Raw genomic sequence first — 21,247 nt, forward strand, 5'->3', positions numbered from 1 at the left:
TGCACCAAATTCAATTCTCTGATCCTGTAGTTTTATATAAGTCCAATCATTACTAAGCTAGAACATAGAGAAGGACCATAGAAATACTAAAATGCAAAACTAACTTTAACAGAAAAGAGTAAGGACTGGAATTAGAACAGATGTTGCTCTCAATGCTAAATAAAACAAACAACACCAACTCTTCTCCACTACAAGCTCCATAATATATGCTGGTCTGACTCTGTGATCTTTGGTGGCAGTTGGACAACAGCTTGACCCAACTGTCGCATAAAACAGCTCGTCTTGCTGAGCTTGTTCAAGTTCAAAAATAATTTAAGTCTTAATAACCTCTGAGACTGTTTCCAGCTTTAGGAGACCAAATTTTAGGCGTAGAAACATGCCTTGGACCATCAGCCTAATGCATATGTAACTAAAGTCACTGAGGATGTACATGCTGGCTGTAAAGGCCTGCTCTGAATAATTCCAATTAGTCTGAAAGGCTCAAAGGCATGCAACCAGGTGTAATGGCTGAAGACGCTTTTACAACAAACACTGTTATTTGTCATATAGCTAGAAGAGCTTTCTAATTCTTGAATTTAGATATTCGGAGAGTTTGTAGAAAGATTGGCTAATACAGTATTTTATTAAATTTTCTTTTGAATTGATGGGGTTCTAGATTTATTGATTCATGTTACCAAGGTTCTTGAATAGCTTTTTACCAGTGTACCTAGTTCTAACCCGAACCCTTTAGAAAGAAGCAGAGATTTTATTAATATTACTGTATTGTTGTTATTCAATCCTGGACTTCCCATTGTTTGAAAATTATACAGTAAAACTTGCTCAAAATGGAATCCCCTGGGACTAAAGTAATTTTCTAAATTGGACAAGTTTCCGGATTACACAAAACTCACTGGGCTATGTAAAATTTGTCAGGTATCAGGCACAAAAGTACAGTAAAAATTTTTGTAATTATGCATATACTGTATTTACATATCTTCACTCAAGCACAGTAGACATTCATTTACTGTATACTGGACAACAGAACACTGGACTACTACACTAATTGATAAATAACACGGCACTTCTATATTTTTCATCAAACTTTAAATTCCTCTATTATTGTATGCACATATATATTGTTCCCATGTTTATTTGTTTTACGTTTCACTTTTTTCGCCACATATCAACGAGGAAAATGTGTTTCAATTTCTTCTTCAAAATTGTTTTTTCTAGGCAATTTTTTGCAGTTGTTGGGAGAATTTGTGTGTGCTGCAAAGTGGATAACATCATTTATGCATGCATTGGCTTCTTCAGGTGTATTAATTTTTGTAGGGAGATCATTTTGCTCCTCTTCTTCTTCCTTTGTTTCTTCTTCATCATCATCATCATCTGTGTTGCAGATTTCAATTAAATCTGTTGCTGAAGTGAAAGTAGAATGAGTTGACAGAAAGTCATCACTTCGAATGTAATCATCTGCACTACATGAAATGTTTTGCATTTTCATTAATTTAGCAACTGCTGCTGCATTTTCTTGAACTTCAATGACGACAGAAGCGTCTTGTTCTTGACCCCCAAACCCCGTTTTGTTGAAGCACTTGGTGACAGTTTTGGTTTTTATTTCCTCTACCGGCAAGTCAATCCAATTTATTGCATCCTGGACAGAAACTGACTGTGCACAAGCAAATGCACTTTCAGCTTCTTCAACACTAAGAATACGAGATCGCATCAGTAATCACCTATAATGACACTTGAATATGTAAATAACCCCCTGGTCCATTGGCTGTTTGAGGGTGGTTGAACCTGGAGGTAACCAAACCAATTCCATGTTTGATAAGGTTACTTTTGGGTGAGACATTTCATTGCCTAGGAAAAGGATAACCTGGCGATTTCCTTTTTACGTTTTAACATTGAAAGAGCCCAGCTATTCTTCCATAAGACCACTCACCATCCACACCTTTTTATTGCTTTGCCATGTGACTGAAAGCTTACTGACGTCTATTTTTTTGAAACAATGTGGTTTTGCTGCCTTCGCAATCACCAGTGGCTTCTCCATTTCACCTAACATGTTTCCACATAGCAGTACAGTAAGTCTTTCCCTGGACATTTTTCCACCGTTGCACTTTTCACCTTGAATTGCTTGTGAATTTGAAGGCAGTGCATGGTAAAATAGTCCCATTTCATCACCATTGAGCATATTTTTCGGGTCATAACACAATTAAGTTAGACACTATAGTATTCAATTGTGTTGTTACATTTTCTTGCACATCTTTAGCTTCCCCACACAATTCATTCCACATGATGACATGCCTCGCTTTGAAACTGTCCAGCCAACCTGTGGATGCCTTAAACTCTGTAATTCCAAGCTCTTTGGCAACTTTCAGAGCCTCACTCTGCAACATGGGTCCAGATAAAGGTAAGTTTTTTGTCTGTGCACTTACGAACCATTCCCACACTATTTTGTTAATTTCTTCATTTCCGGTCTTCTTCACCTTTCTTTTCATCTGCCTGTTCCCTTTCATCCATTCCTCCATTCCCTTTCATCTTATCCTTGTTTATTAAAGTCTCATAAATTTGTCTTTTACCACATTTGAAATGGAACAATTTCATGCACAGAGAGCTTGTCTTTCTCACACGCGTCAATTACATTAATTTTTTTATTAAGTGTTAACAACACATACCGTCTGTTTGACATCATGTTACTGTATCTCTTAAAGTGCTACTAGTCAACTGAAACTGTCACAAAATAATGACCTCGCTGAGTAAAAACATTGTTTAACGGAACAATACCTACCTCTTTCACTGTGCACATTGCTGCAGAGTATTGGCAGATGCGCAGCAATGTTCCTGTACGTGCCGGCGAATGTCGGTAATGAGGAAAATGAGAAAGCTGACAAACAGAGCACTGACTAACGAACCATTTCCGAACCGACACTGAGCGTCACTTACTAGTTGTTACACAGAGCGACATGGTTTTAGTTCTAGACCAGGAGTGCCATGGGGCTCTGGACCTCTTTCTTCATTTTGCGCAGCTTAATAGAGGTGTTAAAAGTAACGTCAATGTATAGTCATGAATAACTAATGAACTGTAATACAGTAGTACTGTATAGGCTCTTTTCCACATTATACAATGAATTATTATGTATGTTCTATGATTTGCATTCCGTTTCCATGTGAGGCACTTTCCGCTTTATACAAAAAATCAGCATATAAAAGAGCACCGAATGAGTCGGGACTGAAATACTTGTATGGTTTGGGCAGATTTCCAAATTATACATGTGCCAATTTCTGCAAGTTTTACTGTATTAGTTAAAGTTTGTCTGTGTATAAATCATATTTCTTCTAAGATCAATTTTTATCATCAGCAACAAAAAGCTTTAGGGAATAAATGTACTGATAAGTGAGTACACGAATTATAATATCCTTAAAATGGCTTCTGCAAGATGTGTATTTATCCTTGTCTTACTGCTCACTTTTCCTAAATAAATACTTTATTTCAGGTGCACTGTCCCAGAAGATAATTCACCCAACAGGGAGTGAAAATATGCAAAATGAGCCAATTACTATCCCCCCCCTCCGGGCACAGACACACACACACACACACACACACACACACACACACACACACACACACACACACACACATTCTCTCAGCCACTAGCATCAGCCGCAAACATGAGTCTGGATGTGTTTTAATTAGCTCTCAACAAAGATGTCATGGACACAAAAAACAGAAACATTTACAATGTTATTTATCAGGCAGTTGACTGGTCAACATCTACGCTATATGTTGTACTTTCACGCCTCTGGATCATGGGGTCCCGGGTTTGATTCCCGGCCAGGTTGGGGATTTTTTCTGCCTGGGGACTGGGTGTTAGTGTTGTTATCATTATCATCATCATCATCATCATTTGTGAGTGACTAGATTGGACTGTGAAAAGAAAATGGACTGTGTAAATATTGGACATTGTACAGGTGCTGATGACCGCACAGCTGAGTGCCCCACAAACCAATCATCATCATCATCATCCAGGGCATTCATTTATCATACTGTTTTTTAATTTTTTAACCAGTTAACCCCAAATAATCTCACACATAGTGTTTTATTTAGTGTATTACTGCTAATGTCACTTTTGGTGCTAACAGGTGCTTGCTTGTTTCAAATTGCCTAATTGTTAGCTGTGAACCAGCTGTAGGCCTGTTCAGTTATGTATGTGCTGTTTCTGTTGTTTAGTTTAAACCCTTGGTTAGTGTTCTCATCCTATCAGCAAACATTATAGATTTTCAACTGTCCTATAAAGTCACTGGAAAATCATTTATGTGGAATAAGAAAAGGAGCAGACCTAGTACTGCTCCTTGTGGAACCCCCATATTATGTTCTTCCATTCAGAGATTAGTTTCATATTGTGACAGTCATAGATACACACTGATCTCTGTTATGAATATACACTATGTTATCAAAAGTATCCGGACACCTGGCTGAAAATGACTTACTAGTTTTTACAGCTTCCACTCTCACAGGCATATGTTCAATCAGGTGCTGGAAGGTTTCTTGGAGAATGGCAGCCCATTCTTCATGGAGTGCTGTACTGAAGAGAGGTATCGATGTCAGTCGGTAAGGCCCGGCACGAAGTTGGTGTTCCAAAACATCCCAAACGTGCTCTATAGGATTCAGGTCAGGACTCTGTGCAGGCCAGTCCATTACAGAGATGTTATTGTCATGTAACCACTCCGTCACAGGCCGTGTATTATGAATGGGTGCTTGATCATGTTGAAAGATGCAACTGCCATCCCCGAATTGCTCTTCAACAGTGGGAAGCAAGAAGGTGCTTAAAACATCATAGTTTTCTCTTTCATGCGAGGATGATATTGTTGTTTGCTTGAAGCCATTTGAAGAGCATCTAAGCCACCTACAGCTACCATATTTACTCGAATCTAAGCTGCACTTTTTTTCCGGTTTTTGTAATCCAAAAAACCGCCTGCGGCTTAGAATCGAGTGCAAAGCAAGCGGAAGTTCTGAAAAATGTTGGTGGGTGCCGCCACAACTTTGTTCTGCCATCGAATATATGTAGCGCTACACGGGCATGCTTTGTAGGCGCAAAGATAAATACTGGCACCAAAACCTCTGCATCAGTAAATAAATTTAAAAAATTCTCCGCCCCGAGTTTCGACCACTGCATTTTCATACAGTATCCAACGAAGTAAATACAAATTCCGTATTGTTCATCTTCGAATGTAGCAGCATTTCAATGTACTACGAAAATCCGACTGGCAAGACTGTTTGGGATGTTTGTCAATATGGCCAACTCTACGTTCTGAATTTTTTCCTATCTGTGATAAGAGATGGTTGCTAATAGGAACTTTTATAAATTGTGAATCACATGCAGTATTCTTGTCACCATAAGAATAATACGAAGCCCCCTCCATGACAAACATGACAACACCACCGCCTCTGAATTTTACTGTTGGCACTAAACACGCTGGCAGATGAATTCACTGGACATTCGCCATACCCACACCCTGCCATCGGATCGCCACATTGTGTACCATGATTTGTCATGCCACACAACGTTTTTTCCCACTGTTCAATCACCAATCTTTATGCTCCTTACACCAAGCGAGGCGTCGTTTGACATTTACAGGCGTGATGTGTGGCTGATGAGCAGCTCCTCTACCATGAAATCCAAGTTTTCTCACCTCCGGCCTAACTGTCAAAGTACTTGCAGTGGATCCTGATGCAGTCTGGAATTCCTGTGTGATGGTATGGATAGACCTCTGCCTATTACACATTACGACCCTCTTCAACTGTCGGCAGTCTCTGTTAGTCAACACACGAGGTCGGCCTGTACGCTTTTGTGCTGTCCGTTTCCCTTCACGTTTCCACTTCACTATCACATCGGAAACAGTGGACCTAGGAATGTTTAGGATTGTGGAAATCTCACATACAGACGTATGACACAAGTGACACCCAATCACCTGACCACATTTTAAGTCGGCGAGTTCCGCGGAGCGCCACATTCTGCTCTCTCACGATATCTAGTTACTACTGAGGTTGCTGATATGGAGTACCTGGCAGTAGGTGGTATCACAATACACCTAATATGAAAAACGCATGTTTTTGGGGGTGTCCGGATACTTGTGATCACACAGTGTAGGAGTCCACCCATACAAGGGATATCATTAATGTAATAACATTTAAACTTGCAAAATAGAATTTTGTGGTTTACACAGACACACACAATATTCCAACAGTATAATTTTTCTTTTTTATTTCTACCAAGACTTAATTTGTGAGTCTTCTATGGTTTTCTCTGTGCAGATTTCTTTTTAAACTCAAACAAACAAGCAGTTATCAACGTCTGGTGAGAAAAATTAGTAAGTATTCTGTAACTTTCTCAGACATTTTGGAAATGACTAGAAGGAGTGAAATAGATCTATTATTATGGGTGGTTTGCTTATATCCAGTCTTACTGATGGACATTACTACAGCATATTTAACTCGGTCAGGAAATATACCCTTACGACAGTAGCTGATTACAAAAATTATTTAATGGTAATCCATCATGTCTACTAGATTTTAATACTGTACCATACTCGAAACACATCAACAGCCAGCAGAACTGTGACTTTTTAAATGACTTGGTGAATTTTGTAATTGATTTTGTAATTGATTCCGTATTTATGTTTCTCCCTAAATTACCATTTAGTGTGATCAGATTTCTTCAATAAACAACTGTAGATGGTCTCTGGCTGAATAAAGGGCCCCTCACTTTTCAGACATGGTGTAAGAAAAGGAAAATAAATGAAGTACGTCTTCACAGAACGTCCCCTCAAGATCAACATTAATTTTTGAGCAACCTATTCCTTGCCAAATTCTTGCCTATGTGAAGTCAACTACTGACTGTTTTGACTTAGCATCACATCCAGTTTCAGCATTCTGAACATTTTATGATAATGTAGCTTCTCTCAAGTACACTTTAGACTCTATTATCTATCTATTTTGTACACTCATTTTCACTATTATTTTTAACCCACGACACAGAGGGGTGTTGTAAGTTTAAGATGTGTATATGTCTGTGGTATTGTAGCTCTCAAACAAAAGTTTGAAAGTTGGTTTCATCAGGATGGTTCTTAGCTATGTTCCATGAAAGTCTGGATCAGCCATTTAAATTTAATTAGTTAAATTAGGTAAAAAAGGTTTCTCACCAGCATGCTCTCTTGATATACGCTACTTAATACATAAGAGATACAGCAAGTTATACATTGGCGTAGAACTCAGAAAGATCTAAATATAAATCCCAAAAACATATGTTTATATTTTACAGTTGATCAATAAAGACGATTTTTGTCTTTTGAAGTTGCCCTTCTCAGCACCTACAAAGCAGAAAAAGGGTGACTGTGCCACAACTGTGAAAGATAAACATATGCTCTCGCAGACTTTTTTGTAGTTCTTTTTGAAGCCTACAATTCAGTACTCAGTCAAATGATTTCGTCCAAATAGTTTAGGCAGCCCACTTTCTTCTAATCTGATTTAGAATTACTACAACCACTTACTGCTTATGTTACCAAATTAGCTAAATGTATACTAAAACATAGTCAATGAATAAATGCGTGAATTACAGAAAGGAACAGGTAAATGGTTTAAGTGACAATTATAAAATCTGGTGATAGTGTTTAATGCATTTTAATTACTAATAGTAGCTATAAGTGAGAATTGCAAAGTATTCTAAATATAAAATATTTTTAAATAATAAAGTATGACACTTGATACAAAATTAAAGTACGCAAGTACTGCTTCTCAGTCTTTGCAAATCTGCCACTGTAAGTCGTATACTGAACTATATTTAACCATGTTCATTTACAAAATATCAAAGAACAGAAGAGAATCTGAATAATAATTTCAGTTGGAATCTCAAAACTGCACTTGCAATACTGCATTGCCAAAATCTTGCAACTGTAATAATATTTATGAAAACACTGCTGGTGAGGCAAGATCTCATGTTGCAACTTTGTATTTCGTCCCAGAAAGTATTTGTGTGAATGTGGGGATAGTGTGTCGATCGTATCATGTCTACTAGTAAAATATAAAGTTTAAAAATCATTAAATAAAACTGAAATTAAAAATTTAAATAGACCCCGACACAAAAAAAAGCAATGTGTATTGCCTCATAAGTTTAATAAAAGTAGTAATATTTTAATTCAAACATAGTCACATCTGGGGACCACTAAGAAAATAAAATAAAAACAGAATACATCTAAAAATGATAAAGTACGACATTTAAATACAAGTAAGGTATCTAGGCAACAAAAGTAAATATCGACATAACAATAATCTTATCATTGAGTCTAAGTCTTAATTACATTACTCCAAAACATTCACAATACAGACACAATTGTAAATGACGCCTGCCCTCACATGACCGCCCATTCATGTCGCCGCATGAGTTGCCCTTGTGGTTTAATAAAGTGCAAGTTAGTAGCTATCACCAAACCACGCCAGGACATAAGCCTTGTAAGAAACATTAACAAATGAAACTAAGTTTGTACATAATAATGTAAAAATATAATATAAAATAAATAGGGAACTCTAGTCTTTAACAATATTAGGCTAATTAAAGGTGGATTGGTTTTCATATTTTATATTATAAGTAATTATAACTTTACCAGCTATTTTGAGGTGTGGACGCGAAACACCCAGGACTGGAACAGATGACACCAAATACAAGAAGCTTGTACCCAGCAATAATGAAAGTATGCTGATCTAGAAAGTATAGCTTCTGTTAATTTCTTTTTTTTTTTAATTACCCAGCAGTCCTACAATGTGACGATGCTTGGATCAAAGTACTACTACTTATATTAAATTTAAAGGGACAATACATTTTTTTTTTACTTTTTCGTGTGGTTTTTTGTCAGGGTTTTATAAATTTTTAATTTAAGGGCTTTGTATTTGCTTTGACTTCCAAGGCACAAAATATATCTTTCCACTCTCATACAGAACTAAATAATCAATGATTACCTTGTCAAATCTCGTCGCCTATTTTCAGAAGAAAAATAGTTTTCCCAATCCTCTATTAAAGCTAAAGCTTCCTTCAGATTTCCAGCATAAAATGCTGATTTTGGATTATTTCCCGATAAATAGGAAAGATTAACCTACAGAAAAAAAGCTCAGAAAATTACAATGTACAAAATCTTAAATATGACAAACCAACTACAGATGTGCAACTTACCAAATAACCTTTACATTCTGCTGCATATACGTTGTATTTTGGATGACAGAAAGTCTGCAAGTAGTTCTGTGTAGTGAATTGAACATGTTGCCTCATCTGCTGATCGAGAAGTAGCCGCTGCTCAGATGTTAAAGACACTTGCTCAGAATTAGTTTCATTTTCTTTTGCTGGTGGCTGCACCTTTTAAAAAGTTAATTCAAGTCAAGACAGAAGCAGCAGCATGAGTGATGTAACAGCAAAGGACAATTTAATACCTGGTTGTTTGTTATTTTTTTGCTATCATCATCTTCATCATCACTACTTGAAAGGAAACCTGCCATTTTGAACAGTTCTTTAACAAGCGCATTTACTTCTTTCTTAGAGACTTTCACTGCACGATCTATTCTACACTCTTCTTTCTCTGAAATAATACACACAAACTTGCTTAAATATAGTGACTACTGCTAAGCAATAAAAGTGAATTCTGAAGTTACTAACAGTGTTTATTTAGACACACTTCCTCTTCCAGTACCCAACTATTATCTATATAAAAAATAAAATAAAATCATGTTGTACTATTAAATCGTGAAAGTCTACTATAATATTATTTTAGGCAAAATAGTATTCTGTACGCATTTTGTGTTGGGTACCACTGTTTACTTACTACAAATTTGGTATCATCATGCAACAACTAGGAGTTTTAACAAAAGGAGGATAATGATATTTTCTAGGTTGAAACTCTCAAACATGAACATGAAAAAAATTGTGTGTCACATTAACTTTTCGATACTGCATCCAGCAATTTTTGGTTGACAGTACTAAATACAACCTGGTACATGTTCCTTTCAGCAGTAAAAACCAGAGCAATCAAACATAATGACTGCTCTGGTAACGCTTAGCATTTTACGAGCATGGTCATAGTGATGGGGAAAGCTCTAGCCTTTCTCCAATGCATGCATTGGCTCATCCAGTCAGTTTTAAGATGTCTTTCAGTTGACTATAAAATCAGGGTGGAGGTGTAACTTTGGTTCTTTTTACATGAAGAAGGCACCATGGGTATGAAAGTTACACTAAGCCTTACAAAAAGATTCTCACCAGACTATTAAAGGATTTATAAAACTCCAACTAACTTTCTTAAAGACAATCTGTTTAAAGCAAGCTTTGTTATTGTTAATGAAATAAGTAACAAAGTTTTAATGTTCACGTATTGTAAGTGTATTTTGATAGCAACTGTGTATCAAGACATTATGAGCAATTTTGTTATATTCGTAGTATAAAATTGTTTCCTTTCCTACATCCCAAAAAATGAAATTTTGTTCATTCTGCTGATGTATGGTTCCGAGAGCCTGTCATTAATAAATGTGTAACAGCTTAAGAACGGTTGGGCTGAAAAGATGTTTTGTTGCAACACTGACTAAGTTTCTCTTACATCTATCATACCAATTTGAAGCTTTCCATTTTTATACATTCTACATTATTAATGCCAATGAGGATGTTAACTTCTGCTAGGCTGCAGTAATAATTCTAGGTTTGGTGTAACAGTGTAACCAGAACAACTAAGCTTCACTGGCTTTTACATTGCAAAACCTGTCTGCTTTAACTGCCCAAGGAATACTCCTCTACAGTTAGTTGATACAGCAATAAAAGCCATACACTTGTCGCGGAGGTGCACAATTATTCAAAAAATACCTGAAAAAGCAGTAATGACAGTCTAAAGGCACAAGTGATTTCAATATGTGAAAGATATTACCCCTCAAGGGGCCTGCAACTTTTTATAACATGAGTGGACACACTGATTTTTGATAAAGTGTGTGTGTGGCGTACTTTGTACACTTGTAAAGACCAGCTGTCTTCATGTTACCAAAGTAAAAATGTATGAGCAAAACAAAAGTTTAATCTTAGTTCAATTAAACAATGATAAAATAAACTTACATTATATGAACTAAATCACCATTTCATTAAATAATAATAAAATAAACATTCATTATATCTCACTGTTGCCACACACAACAGTCACCCCACAGTAATGACCCAGTCGAGGCTTTAAACAGCACAGTAGCATCAGATCCCAGCCAACTACTTATTCAATTGCTAATGACCTCATACACAACTGCCTCATTAAGGGATTGCGCTGCTAGCATGGAATCTGGGTCATTTTCTTGCATGGATCGTAAATTCTCTCTCTGTGCTCACTGTTTATTTTATATTACAGCTGCTCACTTGGATGTATGACAGCACAACTTATCACTGTGTCAGCTGAAGCAATAATAAAGGAACAGGTATGAGCTCACAGTTGTAAAACAACAATTGAATGGTACAAGACAATGTTATTTGTCATTGGCACACTTTACAGATAGGCACGCCTGCTTGTGGGTTAAGCATGGACCACAGGCCCTATTCTTTAATCCTATGGTTGTAACGTAACACTTTAACACAGCTGTTAATGTTTAACATGATCTTTACCTTTTCAAATGAAATATTTTTTATAACTCATCATAATTTCAAATCTGAAAACCGTTTTGCTCCATCACATCAGGTTTTGAAGATATATTGCTATGTGTTGTGTTCTTCAGTCTGAAGACACACTTGACGCACCTCTCCTTGCCATTCTATCTTGTACAAGCCTCTTCATCTCTGTAAACAACTGCAACCTACATCTATTTAAATATGCTTACTGCAGTTGAGTCTTAGTCTCAATCCCAAATTTTTTTCCTCCATTAAAAACTGACATTTCCTTGACACCTCAGATGGGTCCTGCCAACCGATCCCTTGTTTTACACAGGTTGTTCTATAAATATCCTTTTTCCCGTATTTGACCCAGTACCTCATCATTATTTATTTGATCTAACCACCTAATCCTCAGCAGTCTTCTGTAGCATCATATTTCAAAAGTTCCTGTTCTTTTCTTGTCTGAACTGTTTATTGTGCACACTTCACTTCACTTTTGTACAAGGCTACACTCCAGACAAATATATTCAGAAATCTTTTTATGATTTACATTTATCAATATTAACAAATTTCTCTATTTCAGAAATGTTTTTCTTGCTACTTCCAGTCTGCATTTTTTATCTTCTATACTTCAACATTATCAGTTATTTTGATGCCAAATAGCATAACTCATCCACTACTTCCAGTCTCTGATTTTTTAAATCTAATTCCCTCAGCAACACATGATTTAACTTGATATATTACATTAACTTGTTTTATTTTTGTTAAAATATTTTTATAACTTCTTTTTCAAGACACTCTCTATTCTGTTCAACTGCTCTTCCAAGTCCCCTGTCGTCTCCGACAGAATTAAATAATCGTCAACAAATTTTTATTTCCTCCTCCTGAACTTTAGTTCCTTTTCCCAAATTCTCCTTGGATTCTTTTACTGCTTGCTCAGTGACAAATTAAATAACATCAGGAAGAGGCACCGTTTCACAGCCCCTTGTCAACTGTTGGTGCCTGTTCATATCCTTCAAGTCACATACTGGGTAGTTATAATTGAATTGCAGCTACTCAATGGAGGTCCACTGTGGGCTTTAATTATCATATCACAGTGAAACATGGTAGATATGCTGACAAGTTAATACAGAGCCATTTTCTGCTGGAAAAAACATTAGATCCAACTGTGGCCGCCGGCTGCAAATCTGGCCCTGTACACTGTTTGTATGACGGTATCATTTTACAAGCCGTAACTTGAGTGAACAGTATGTTATTGAGAAGAAAGACCGTGCATAAAGAGCTGCATTGAGAAGGTATCACTGATGGAAAGGTCTGAGGATAAGCCTGATGTTATTAATTTATATAAAAAACAAATGATAATGAAATTTGAAAACATGGGTAAGTGTGGTGTGGTGTGGTGTCTGGAAGGGTAAGGCCTCCTATCCAGGTGGAAGTTATTGAAAAGGTCGCTGTTGCTGTAACTGATCATTACAGCAGTGCCCCAGGGAGTGCTAGTGTTTGTGCAGTGTCACAAGAGTTTTCCATCCCACGCTCAACAATATGGAAAGTTTTGTGGTCTACTTTACATTGGTATCCATACAAGTTCCAGACAGTGCAGCAGCTGAAACCTCATGACAAGCAGCAATGTTCTGAATTTGCTCTTGGGCTTCTGGTACAGATCGAAACTGATGATATGTGGCCAGGCAATATTCTATGGAGTGACGAGGCACATTTTACACTAGTGGGTGCAGTGAATGTACAGAACTGTTGAATTTGAGATACTGTTAAACTGTATTAAAAAAAAAAAAGCCTTACATTCACCATATGTGATTATGTGGTATGGGTTCACAAGCACTTTTATTCTCGATCCATTCTTCCTTGATGAGAATACATGCAGAGGGCCTGTCAGGTCTACTGTGATGTTTGCACATTATTGAGACCTTCTCATACAGAAAACGAGTCCTGCTTGGGAAGATCGAAACCGAGTGGAAAGCACTGTTTTCATACAAGACCCGGCAACAGCTCATGTCGCTCACCGATCTGTTTAATGTAAACTTCCACAAACATACTATCTCTGGTGGTTTTCCAGATGCGTGGCCTGCAAGACCACATGACCTGAATCCATGTGACTTGGTTCTGGGAATATCTCAAAGAATGTGTCTACCATGGGCACTTTTGTCTCTACCTGATCTGAATGCTAGTATGCAGAAACACATTGCTCAGATTCCACCTGAATTGCTGTGAGCAACTGTTGATCACATTATTTTACAAATGCAGCATCTCACCAACTTCCCTGATGCTCCTATTGAACAAATTGTGTAAGTTGTGATTAATAATAAAATCAACATTATGGCTTTCTCACTTGTGTGACCTTTCTGCCCACATCCCACTCCTAATCCATTACATATGGAAACATTTCGGTAAGCCTTCCCCCACTAGGGCAGCCAATTGCTCACAAACAGCCTCTGATAATATCTTTATAGAAAAGTCCAATGAACAAAATTATATTACAAAACCAATAGTTAATGGCCTCTCAGACCATGACATGCAGTTCCTACTGTTAAATGTTAATACTGAACAGGATATAAAATCTGTTAAATCTGAGCTCATGAGGATAATCAATAAGGCAAAATTGATTATTTTAGGACACTCCTCAGAGACATTCAATGGACTGATGTTTACAGTGCACATGGCATGAATGAAAAATATAACACTTTTGCTAATAAAGTGCTTACCTTATTTGGACACTGTTTTCCCCCAAAACTAACCAAGGTTAGAGCAAATTCTACAAAGAAGCCATGGAGTACTCAAGGTATAGGGGTACCTCGTAAAACAAAAAGAAAACTATATCTGTCAATCCGAAACAGTTCTGATGTTGATGCTATAGCACAATACAAGCAATACTGCAAAATATTAAAGACTGTAATATGAACATCAAAGCAAATATATTACAAGGAAAAGATAGTCCTATCAGATAACAAAATAAAGACAATATGGGATATAGTGAAGGAGGAGACCAGTAGAACCAGACATGAAGAGGGACAAATAGCATTAAGAGTAAATGATTCATTGGTGACAGATGTGTATAGTGCTGTAGAACTTTTTAACAAACATTTTATAACTGTTACTGAAAAGATGGGGTTCTCAGGTTCTGTAGCTGCTCCTATGGAATACCTCAGACCAGACATTTCAAGTAATTTCCATAATAAGAATTTGACCCTCACTACCCGAGCAGAAAAAAATGTCCATCATAAAATCTTTAAAATCAAAAACATCTAGTGGGTATGACGAAATATCAACAAAGTTAATTACAGAATGTGATTCTGAGTTAAGTAACATATTAAGCTATCAGTGTAACAAGTCGTTTATCAGTGGAATATTTCCTGAATGGTTGAAATATGCTGAAGTTAAGCTACTGTTTAAGAAGGTAGATAAAGAAATAGCATCAAATTTCTGCCCAATTTCACCTTATCTCAAATAACATACTGTCAAAGTCACAGTTCGGATTTCTAAAGGGTTCTGATATTGATAAGGCTATCTACACTTAACAGTGAAAATGTGCTTAATTCATTAGACAAAAAATTGCAGGCAACTGGTATATATTGCGATCTGTCAAAGGTATTTGACTGTGTAAATCACAATATCCTTTTAAGTAAATTAGAATATTATGGTGTAACAGGAAATGCTGCAAAATGGTTCAAATCTTATATCTCTGACAGGAAACAAAGGTTGTTATTAGGATAGAGACATGTATTCAGCTATCAGGCATCATCCAACTGGGAACTAATTACATGTGGGGTCCCACAGGGTTCCATTTTAGAGCCCTTACTTTTTCTGGTGATATCAATGACCTTTCTTCAGTAACATTATCAGATGCCAAGTTCGTTTTGTTTGACAATGATTCACACATTGCAATAAATAGCAAATCAAGTGTAGTCTTAGAAAGATCAGCTAATAAAATGTTTGTGGACATGAATCACTGGTTCCCAGCCAATTCTTTGTCACTAAACTTTGAAAAAACACACTACATGCAGTTCAGAACTTGTAAGGGATGTCCCACGAGTAGATGCCTAACATATGACAATAAATTCAACTAGGAGGAGCACACCACAGAACTATGGGGGATATAAAAATGAAAAAGCTGGCATACTATGCTTATGGAATGAAAATAATGTCATATGAGATTATTTTTTGGGGTAATTCATCAAGCCAAGCTCAAGTTTTCTGGGCACAAAAACGTGCAGTAAGAGTTATATGTGGTGTGAACTCAAGAACATCCTGCAGAAGCCTGTTTAGGGAACTAGGGATATTAACTACTGCTTCTCAATATATTTATTCATTAATGAAATTTGTCATTAAAAATATATCACTTTTTCAAACCAACAGCTCAATTCATGGAATCAATACTAGAGATAAGAATAATCTTCACAAGGATTTAAAGTCGCTTACTCTTGTACAAAAAGGTGTGCATTATTCAGGAACACACATTTTCAACAACTTACCAGCAGCCATAAAAAACTAAACCAGTGTGTGTGTGTGTGTGTGAAAGTAAGTACAATCTAACTTCTGCACCATTTCAGTGCAGTAATGTGTTCACTGTAAATAGGTACTGTAGCAGTTCTATTACACGTTTATTACCTCATAAATAAAAAAAAAAAAACTTTTATTTTAAATTCAGTGCATTAGTGTTTGTAAAATGATTGTTTCATATAGTGTTCATTAAAAAAATGATGATCATTCCACTTGTGACCTGTGGAAGATTCATTGGCTTATTTGTTTCAGTTGTAAATATTTGTCACGTATTATTCTTTTTCTGACATATTCCACATCCTGGAGAACGTCCTCACTATGGATCAATTGGAACGAAAGTAAATCTAATCTAATCTAATCTAATCCACAGTGCCAAATTTGCAACTGGTGGCCAAAATTGGGACTAATTTTTTTACAGCATAAATCAGCTCCGCATTAAGGCATTAGAATATCTACCAAGTTTTGCTGCCATACAGTAACACAGCCCACACTAGACCTCTGTCAGCAGCTGCACTTTAATTATAACCACCCGGTATCTGCAGTCTGGTTTCTGTATAAGTTGTAGATATCTTTGCTTCCTGTATTTCACAGACTACTTCATGATCGATACAGTCCAAAGTTATACCTAACTCTACAAACATGTAAACTTAAGCCTACCTTTCAAAAGTATGTCTTCTAAGATAAGTCACAGGGTCAGTATTGCCTTGTGTGTTCCTATGTATCTCTAGACAGAAGCCTGGTCTTCCTCAAGGTTGACTTCTACCAGCTTTTCCATTCTGTGGATACAATGGATGACAAAAAAAAGTGAAGTACCAGGGAGGAGAGGAGGAGAAAACAAAATTTAGCTTAACAGGTTGAGAGAGTATATGATGTTATATCAGTGATTACAAAGAACGTAGCAGTATGACTCCACTTATCAGTATGACATTACACCCCTTCTGGCCTGCATGCATGCACTGATTCAAGAAGGGTGTCATATAAAGTCATTGTATCCTCTCTTGAAGTAATCTGCCATGATTGTTGTAACTGGTCCTTGATATCCTGGATACTGGCAATGAAACAGAGTTGATGTCCGAGCTGGTTCCACCCATGTTGTATCAGGGACAGATGTGGGAATCATGCTGGTCATGATGTAAAGTTGTGGCCTGAAGTCATACCTGATGACTTCTCACACCATGACACCAGGTGTAACACCTGTGCCTCTCCAAAACATCAGGAGAATGGGACCTTTTTTTCCAATTTGTTGCCCTATATTCTGACAACTGTCATCCTGGATAGTACAGAAGTGTGATACATCACTGATCATATTTTGTCAATGATTTTCATCAGCAATCTGTGCTTCTTGATTATGGCACCACCCCAGACACAGCTGTTTGTATTGTGGTGTTAACAGCTGCTGCTTGTCTCCAACCAATGGTGTGGAGTAATGCAGAGTGTTGTGGGGAGTCCCTTACTTGTTCTCAGATGGCAAGTGCATACGTGGAAGGATTATGATGTGCTTGGTGCAGTATACAGTGAGTCTGTCTTGTGATCAGACATGATCAATCAGAACCTTGACAATGAGTATGCCTGCTTCACATTCCCATGCAGTCCAATAATGGGCCACTGTCACATCCAAACGTCTCATAAATATGGATATGGCACGATTTGACCAGGTGGCCAAATGGAGACAAGCAATGAGGCTCCTTTCTAACTCTGTCAGATGCTGATAATGCTGTCTTGCTTGTGCACGCATCATGTAAGTGTTCTTCAAAATGATCACACAACATCTGACACTGTTTGCATCTCTTTATATATTTCACCATGCCTCAATGTTACACTAAACATGAAAAATAACAGTACGGTCTGTCACAGGTAATTAAAAGACTAACTAATCACATATCTGCAGAGAGGTATATGTTTACGATGTTAAACGTCTTCTGGTTGCTTCACTTTTTTTGTCTGACTATGTAATTCAAGATAGTATTTTGGAACCTGACTTATATACTGCTGATTTGGCAATATGCATTCTTGTTAGCATCTGTCTTCCATACAATAAGAATTATTACATTGTTCAATGGTTTTGCCATGGGTGGCCCTCCAAGGAAATCTCTAATTCCAAGGATATGTTATGAACTCCTAAACCCTCACCTCAATTTAGATTTTCCAGTGCTCTGTCAAATTCTTGTAATAGTATCTCATCTCCACCTATTTCCTCTTCTTTTTCTCTAATATTATCCTCAAGACCCCATATACAGGGTGATTCAAAATTAATGGGACACAAAGAAAGTATTTCTGTGACTTAAGTTATGACTTTATTTCAGAAATGCACATACAGATTGGAAGGCTAACTCCCACAGTTCTTATGGACATTAATAGGTGTCTGATGTGGGCTCCATTTGTGACACGGCAATGTCCATATGGTACTGTATTTCCTGATAAGACTGCAAGGCAGTCAACCACCCCGACTGTCCGGTACTTTATCTGCTGTAAGTTCTATGGAAATGGAGATACGCAAACCTTGCCCTTCACACATCCACAAAATAAAAATAAAAATCCATTCGTGTGATGTCAGATGACTTGGGCGAACCACAACATGAATGGCACAGAATCCGACCCAGCGTTAACAATCCAGCATTGTGGAAGGTGTTCACTGAGGTGACTAGGTATGAAGTTATGCCAATGTGGAGGGACTCTGTCCTGCTACAAAAATAATTCTGGTAACTTTTCTGTCAACTGAGGCAACAATCAGAGAGAAAGCATATCGAGATAAGTTATACCTATAATGGCAGGTTCTGAAAAGAAGAAAGGATCAAAGACTCTGCGGTTGGTTATAGTGGCAAAAACATTAAATTTTGGAGAATCACTTCCATGTTCCAGAGGAGCATGCAGGTTTTTCTACCCAGTATTCTCAAATTACAATTGTTCACTTGGCCACTTGAGTGAAATGTGGCTTCATCAGAGAACACTAGTCAGTCTGTGATACCATCTACCTCCAACCATGCTTGAATGCATAATTGTCCAGTTTGATTTATTGGCTGGTTTTAGTGCCTGCAACATTTGAATCCCGTAAGGCTTGAACTGCAATTTTTGTGCAACACAAACACCACACTGTTGATTGCAACACATTCACTCCTCTGCTGTCATGACACATGGATTTACTAGGGTTTCTTTCATATATAGTACAAATGTTATCCACCGCTTCATTCTCAGCAGATGGCTGTTTCTGGTTTTCTTCTTGCATATGCATCCAGCCTCAAATTGCTTTGCCCATGCAGCACCATTACGACAGTGTAGCACGCCCTTTTGAACCACGATTACTAATGATGTTTTTGTGTATTCTATGACAATATGCCTTTTTTTTACAGTGGCTGTTACCATTCTGAATACTTATGCCAGCGATGAACAACAACAACGGTGACTTCCCATTATTTCACTGTTTCCAATGTAAACTGTGACAGTTAACCTATCAGTCTACACGTGTATTTCTGAATTAAATCATTAGTGTATCACAGGAACACTTTCTTTTTGTCTCATTCATTTTGAATCACTCTGTTTACACGTTTCAGCTTTTCCTTCTTTGCTTAGTACTGGTTTGTCATCTGAGCTCTTGATATTCATGCAGTTACTTCTCTTTTCTTCAAATGTCTGTTTAGCTTCCCTATAGGCAACATCTATCTTTCCTATAGTTACACAAGGTTCCATAGCTTTACATTTGTGCTCTAGCCAGTCTATACTTTCAGTAAATCTGCTCTAGCCAGTCTACACTTTCAGCAAGTCTCAATTTTCAGACATTAGAACTCCCTTTCACTTGCTTTACTTGCTGCATTTTTGTTTTCTTCTTACATCAACTATTGGGTTGTTGCATAAGTTCATGGTTTTTTCATCCATAAGTGTAATAAACACAACACATGCACATAACAGAGACTTAGTCATCAGTAATACATTCTCCTTCACTATTTACATAAATCTGCTGACACTGGAGTGACGTTTCGATTCTGCGACTGCAAAAATCACATGGTTTTGAGGCAAAGAACATGTTGAACCATGTTCAGTATGCATTTTCATCCGAAAGGAAGTTCCTGGAAGGCTGCTCAAAAGAGAGCTGAAAAGGTGAAAACCTGAAGGCGCAAGATCAGATTAATAACGTGGGTGCAGAATGACCTCCCAACCCAACTCCTGTAAAGTGTTTTTTGTCAGTTTAGCAGAATGCCAGCGGGCGTTATTGTGGAGTAGCATCACTTCGTGCAGTCTTCCTGATTGTTGTTCTTGGATTGTTTCTGCAAGGTCTCTCAATTCTTAATAATAAATGCCACCAGCAGTGATGGTTACAGCTTGGAGGAGCAATTGGTAGTACACCACACCATCGCTATTCCACCAGAGGTATAACATTATCTCTTGTGAATGCGTGCAGGTCTTTGTATAGGGAGTTGTTGTTCCCCCCCCCCCCCTTTTTTTTTGACACAACCATTCACTTTGTTTCCTTATGTTAGCTTAAATACACCATTTTTTGTCATTGGTAATGATATATGGTATGAATGGTCGATGTTGTTCACGAGCCAATTGGTGATGAGCAAGCAGAGATGCACATATGGCCACCTGCAGATTTTTTTGGTTTTGGCTTAGATTTGGCTTAGAGCACGTGGTATCCATACAACTGATTTCTGATCCTTGCCCATTGCATGCACGTCGCACGATGGTGGAATGATCACATTTGCCAATTCTTGACTACACTGACATGGATACCGTGAGTAAATTCGTTTAAATGATCTTCATCAAACGCTGAAGGTCTTCCTGAATGTGAGAGAGTCACTAACATCAAAAAGATCTTCATTAGAATGAGAAAACCATTTTCTTTTGATGCTATGTCCAACGGCATTATCCTCATACATGGCGCAAATGTTTCTGGCTCCTTCCACTGCTATCATCCCTCTGTTGAGATCAAACAGAGGAATATGTCGGAAATGTTTCGATTTCTCCACTTGGCACTTAGTTTCCTAGTGTACACAGCTCCACTCAGTATCTCCAAATGACAACATGTAAACTCAAATAGCAACAGTGAACTACAAATAAAAAATGACAATTGATAAATAAATCCATAACAACCAGAATACCACCATGCAAAA

General features: G+C 37.4%; 1 protein-coding gene across 2 annotated transcripts in view; it reads right to left on the minus strand.

Annotated features, from left to right (window-relative positions):
* The window catches only part of LOC126259694 (GON-4-like protein), a 208,485-nt gene that overhangs the window by 65,925 nt on the left and 121,313 nt on the right, over window positions 1-21,247 (minus strand). For both annotated transcript variants that reach the window (XM_049956656.1, XM_049956657.1), the window contains exons 8-10: window positions 9,458-9,603; window positions 9,204-9,383; window positions 8,993-9,126 (exon numbers count right to left, since the gene is read on the minus strand). In XM_049956656.1, the coding sequence (XP_049812613.1) occupies window positions 8,993-9,126; window positions 9,204-9,383; window positions 9,458-9,603 (460 nt within the window). The remainder of the gene's footprint in view (window positions 1-8,992; window positions 9,127-9,203; window positions 9,384-9,457; window positions 9,604-21,247) is intronic.

The sequence above is a fragment of the Schistocerca nitens genome, chromosome 5 (assembly GCF_023898315.1).
Source record: "Schistocerca nitens isolate TAMUIC-IGC-003100 chromosome 5, iqSchNite1.1, whole genome shotgun sequence".
NCBI classification, from domain to species: domain Eukaryota; kingdom Metazoa; phylum Arthropoda; class Insecta; order Orthoptera; family Acrididae; genus Schistocerca; species Schistocerca nitens.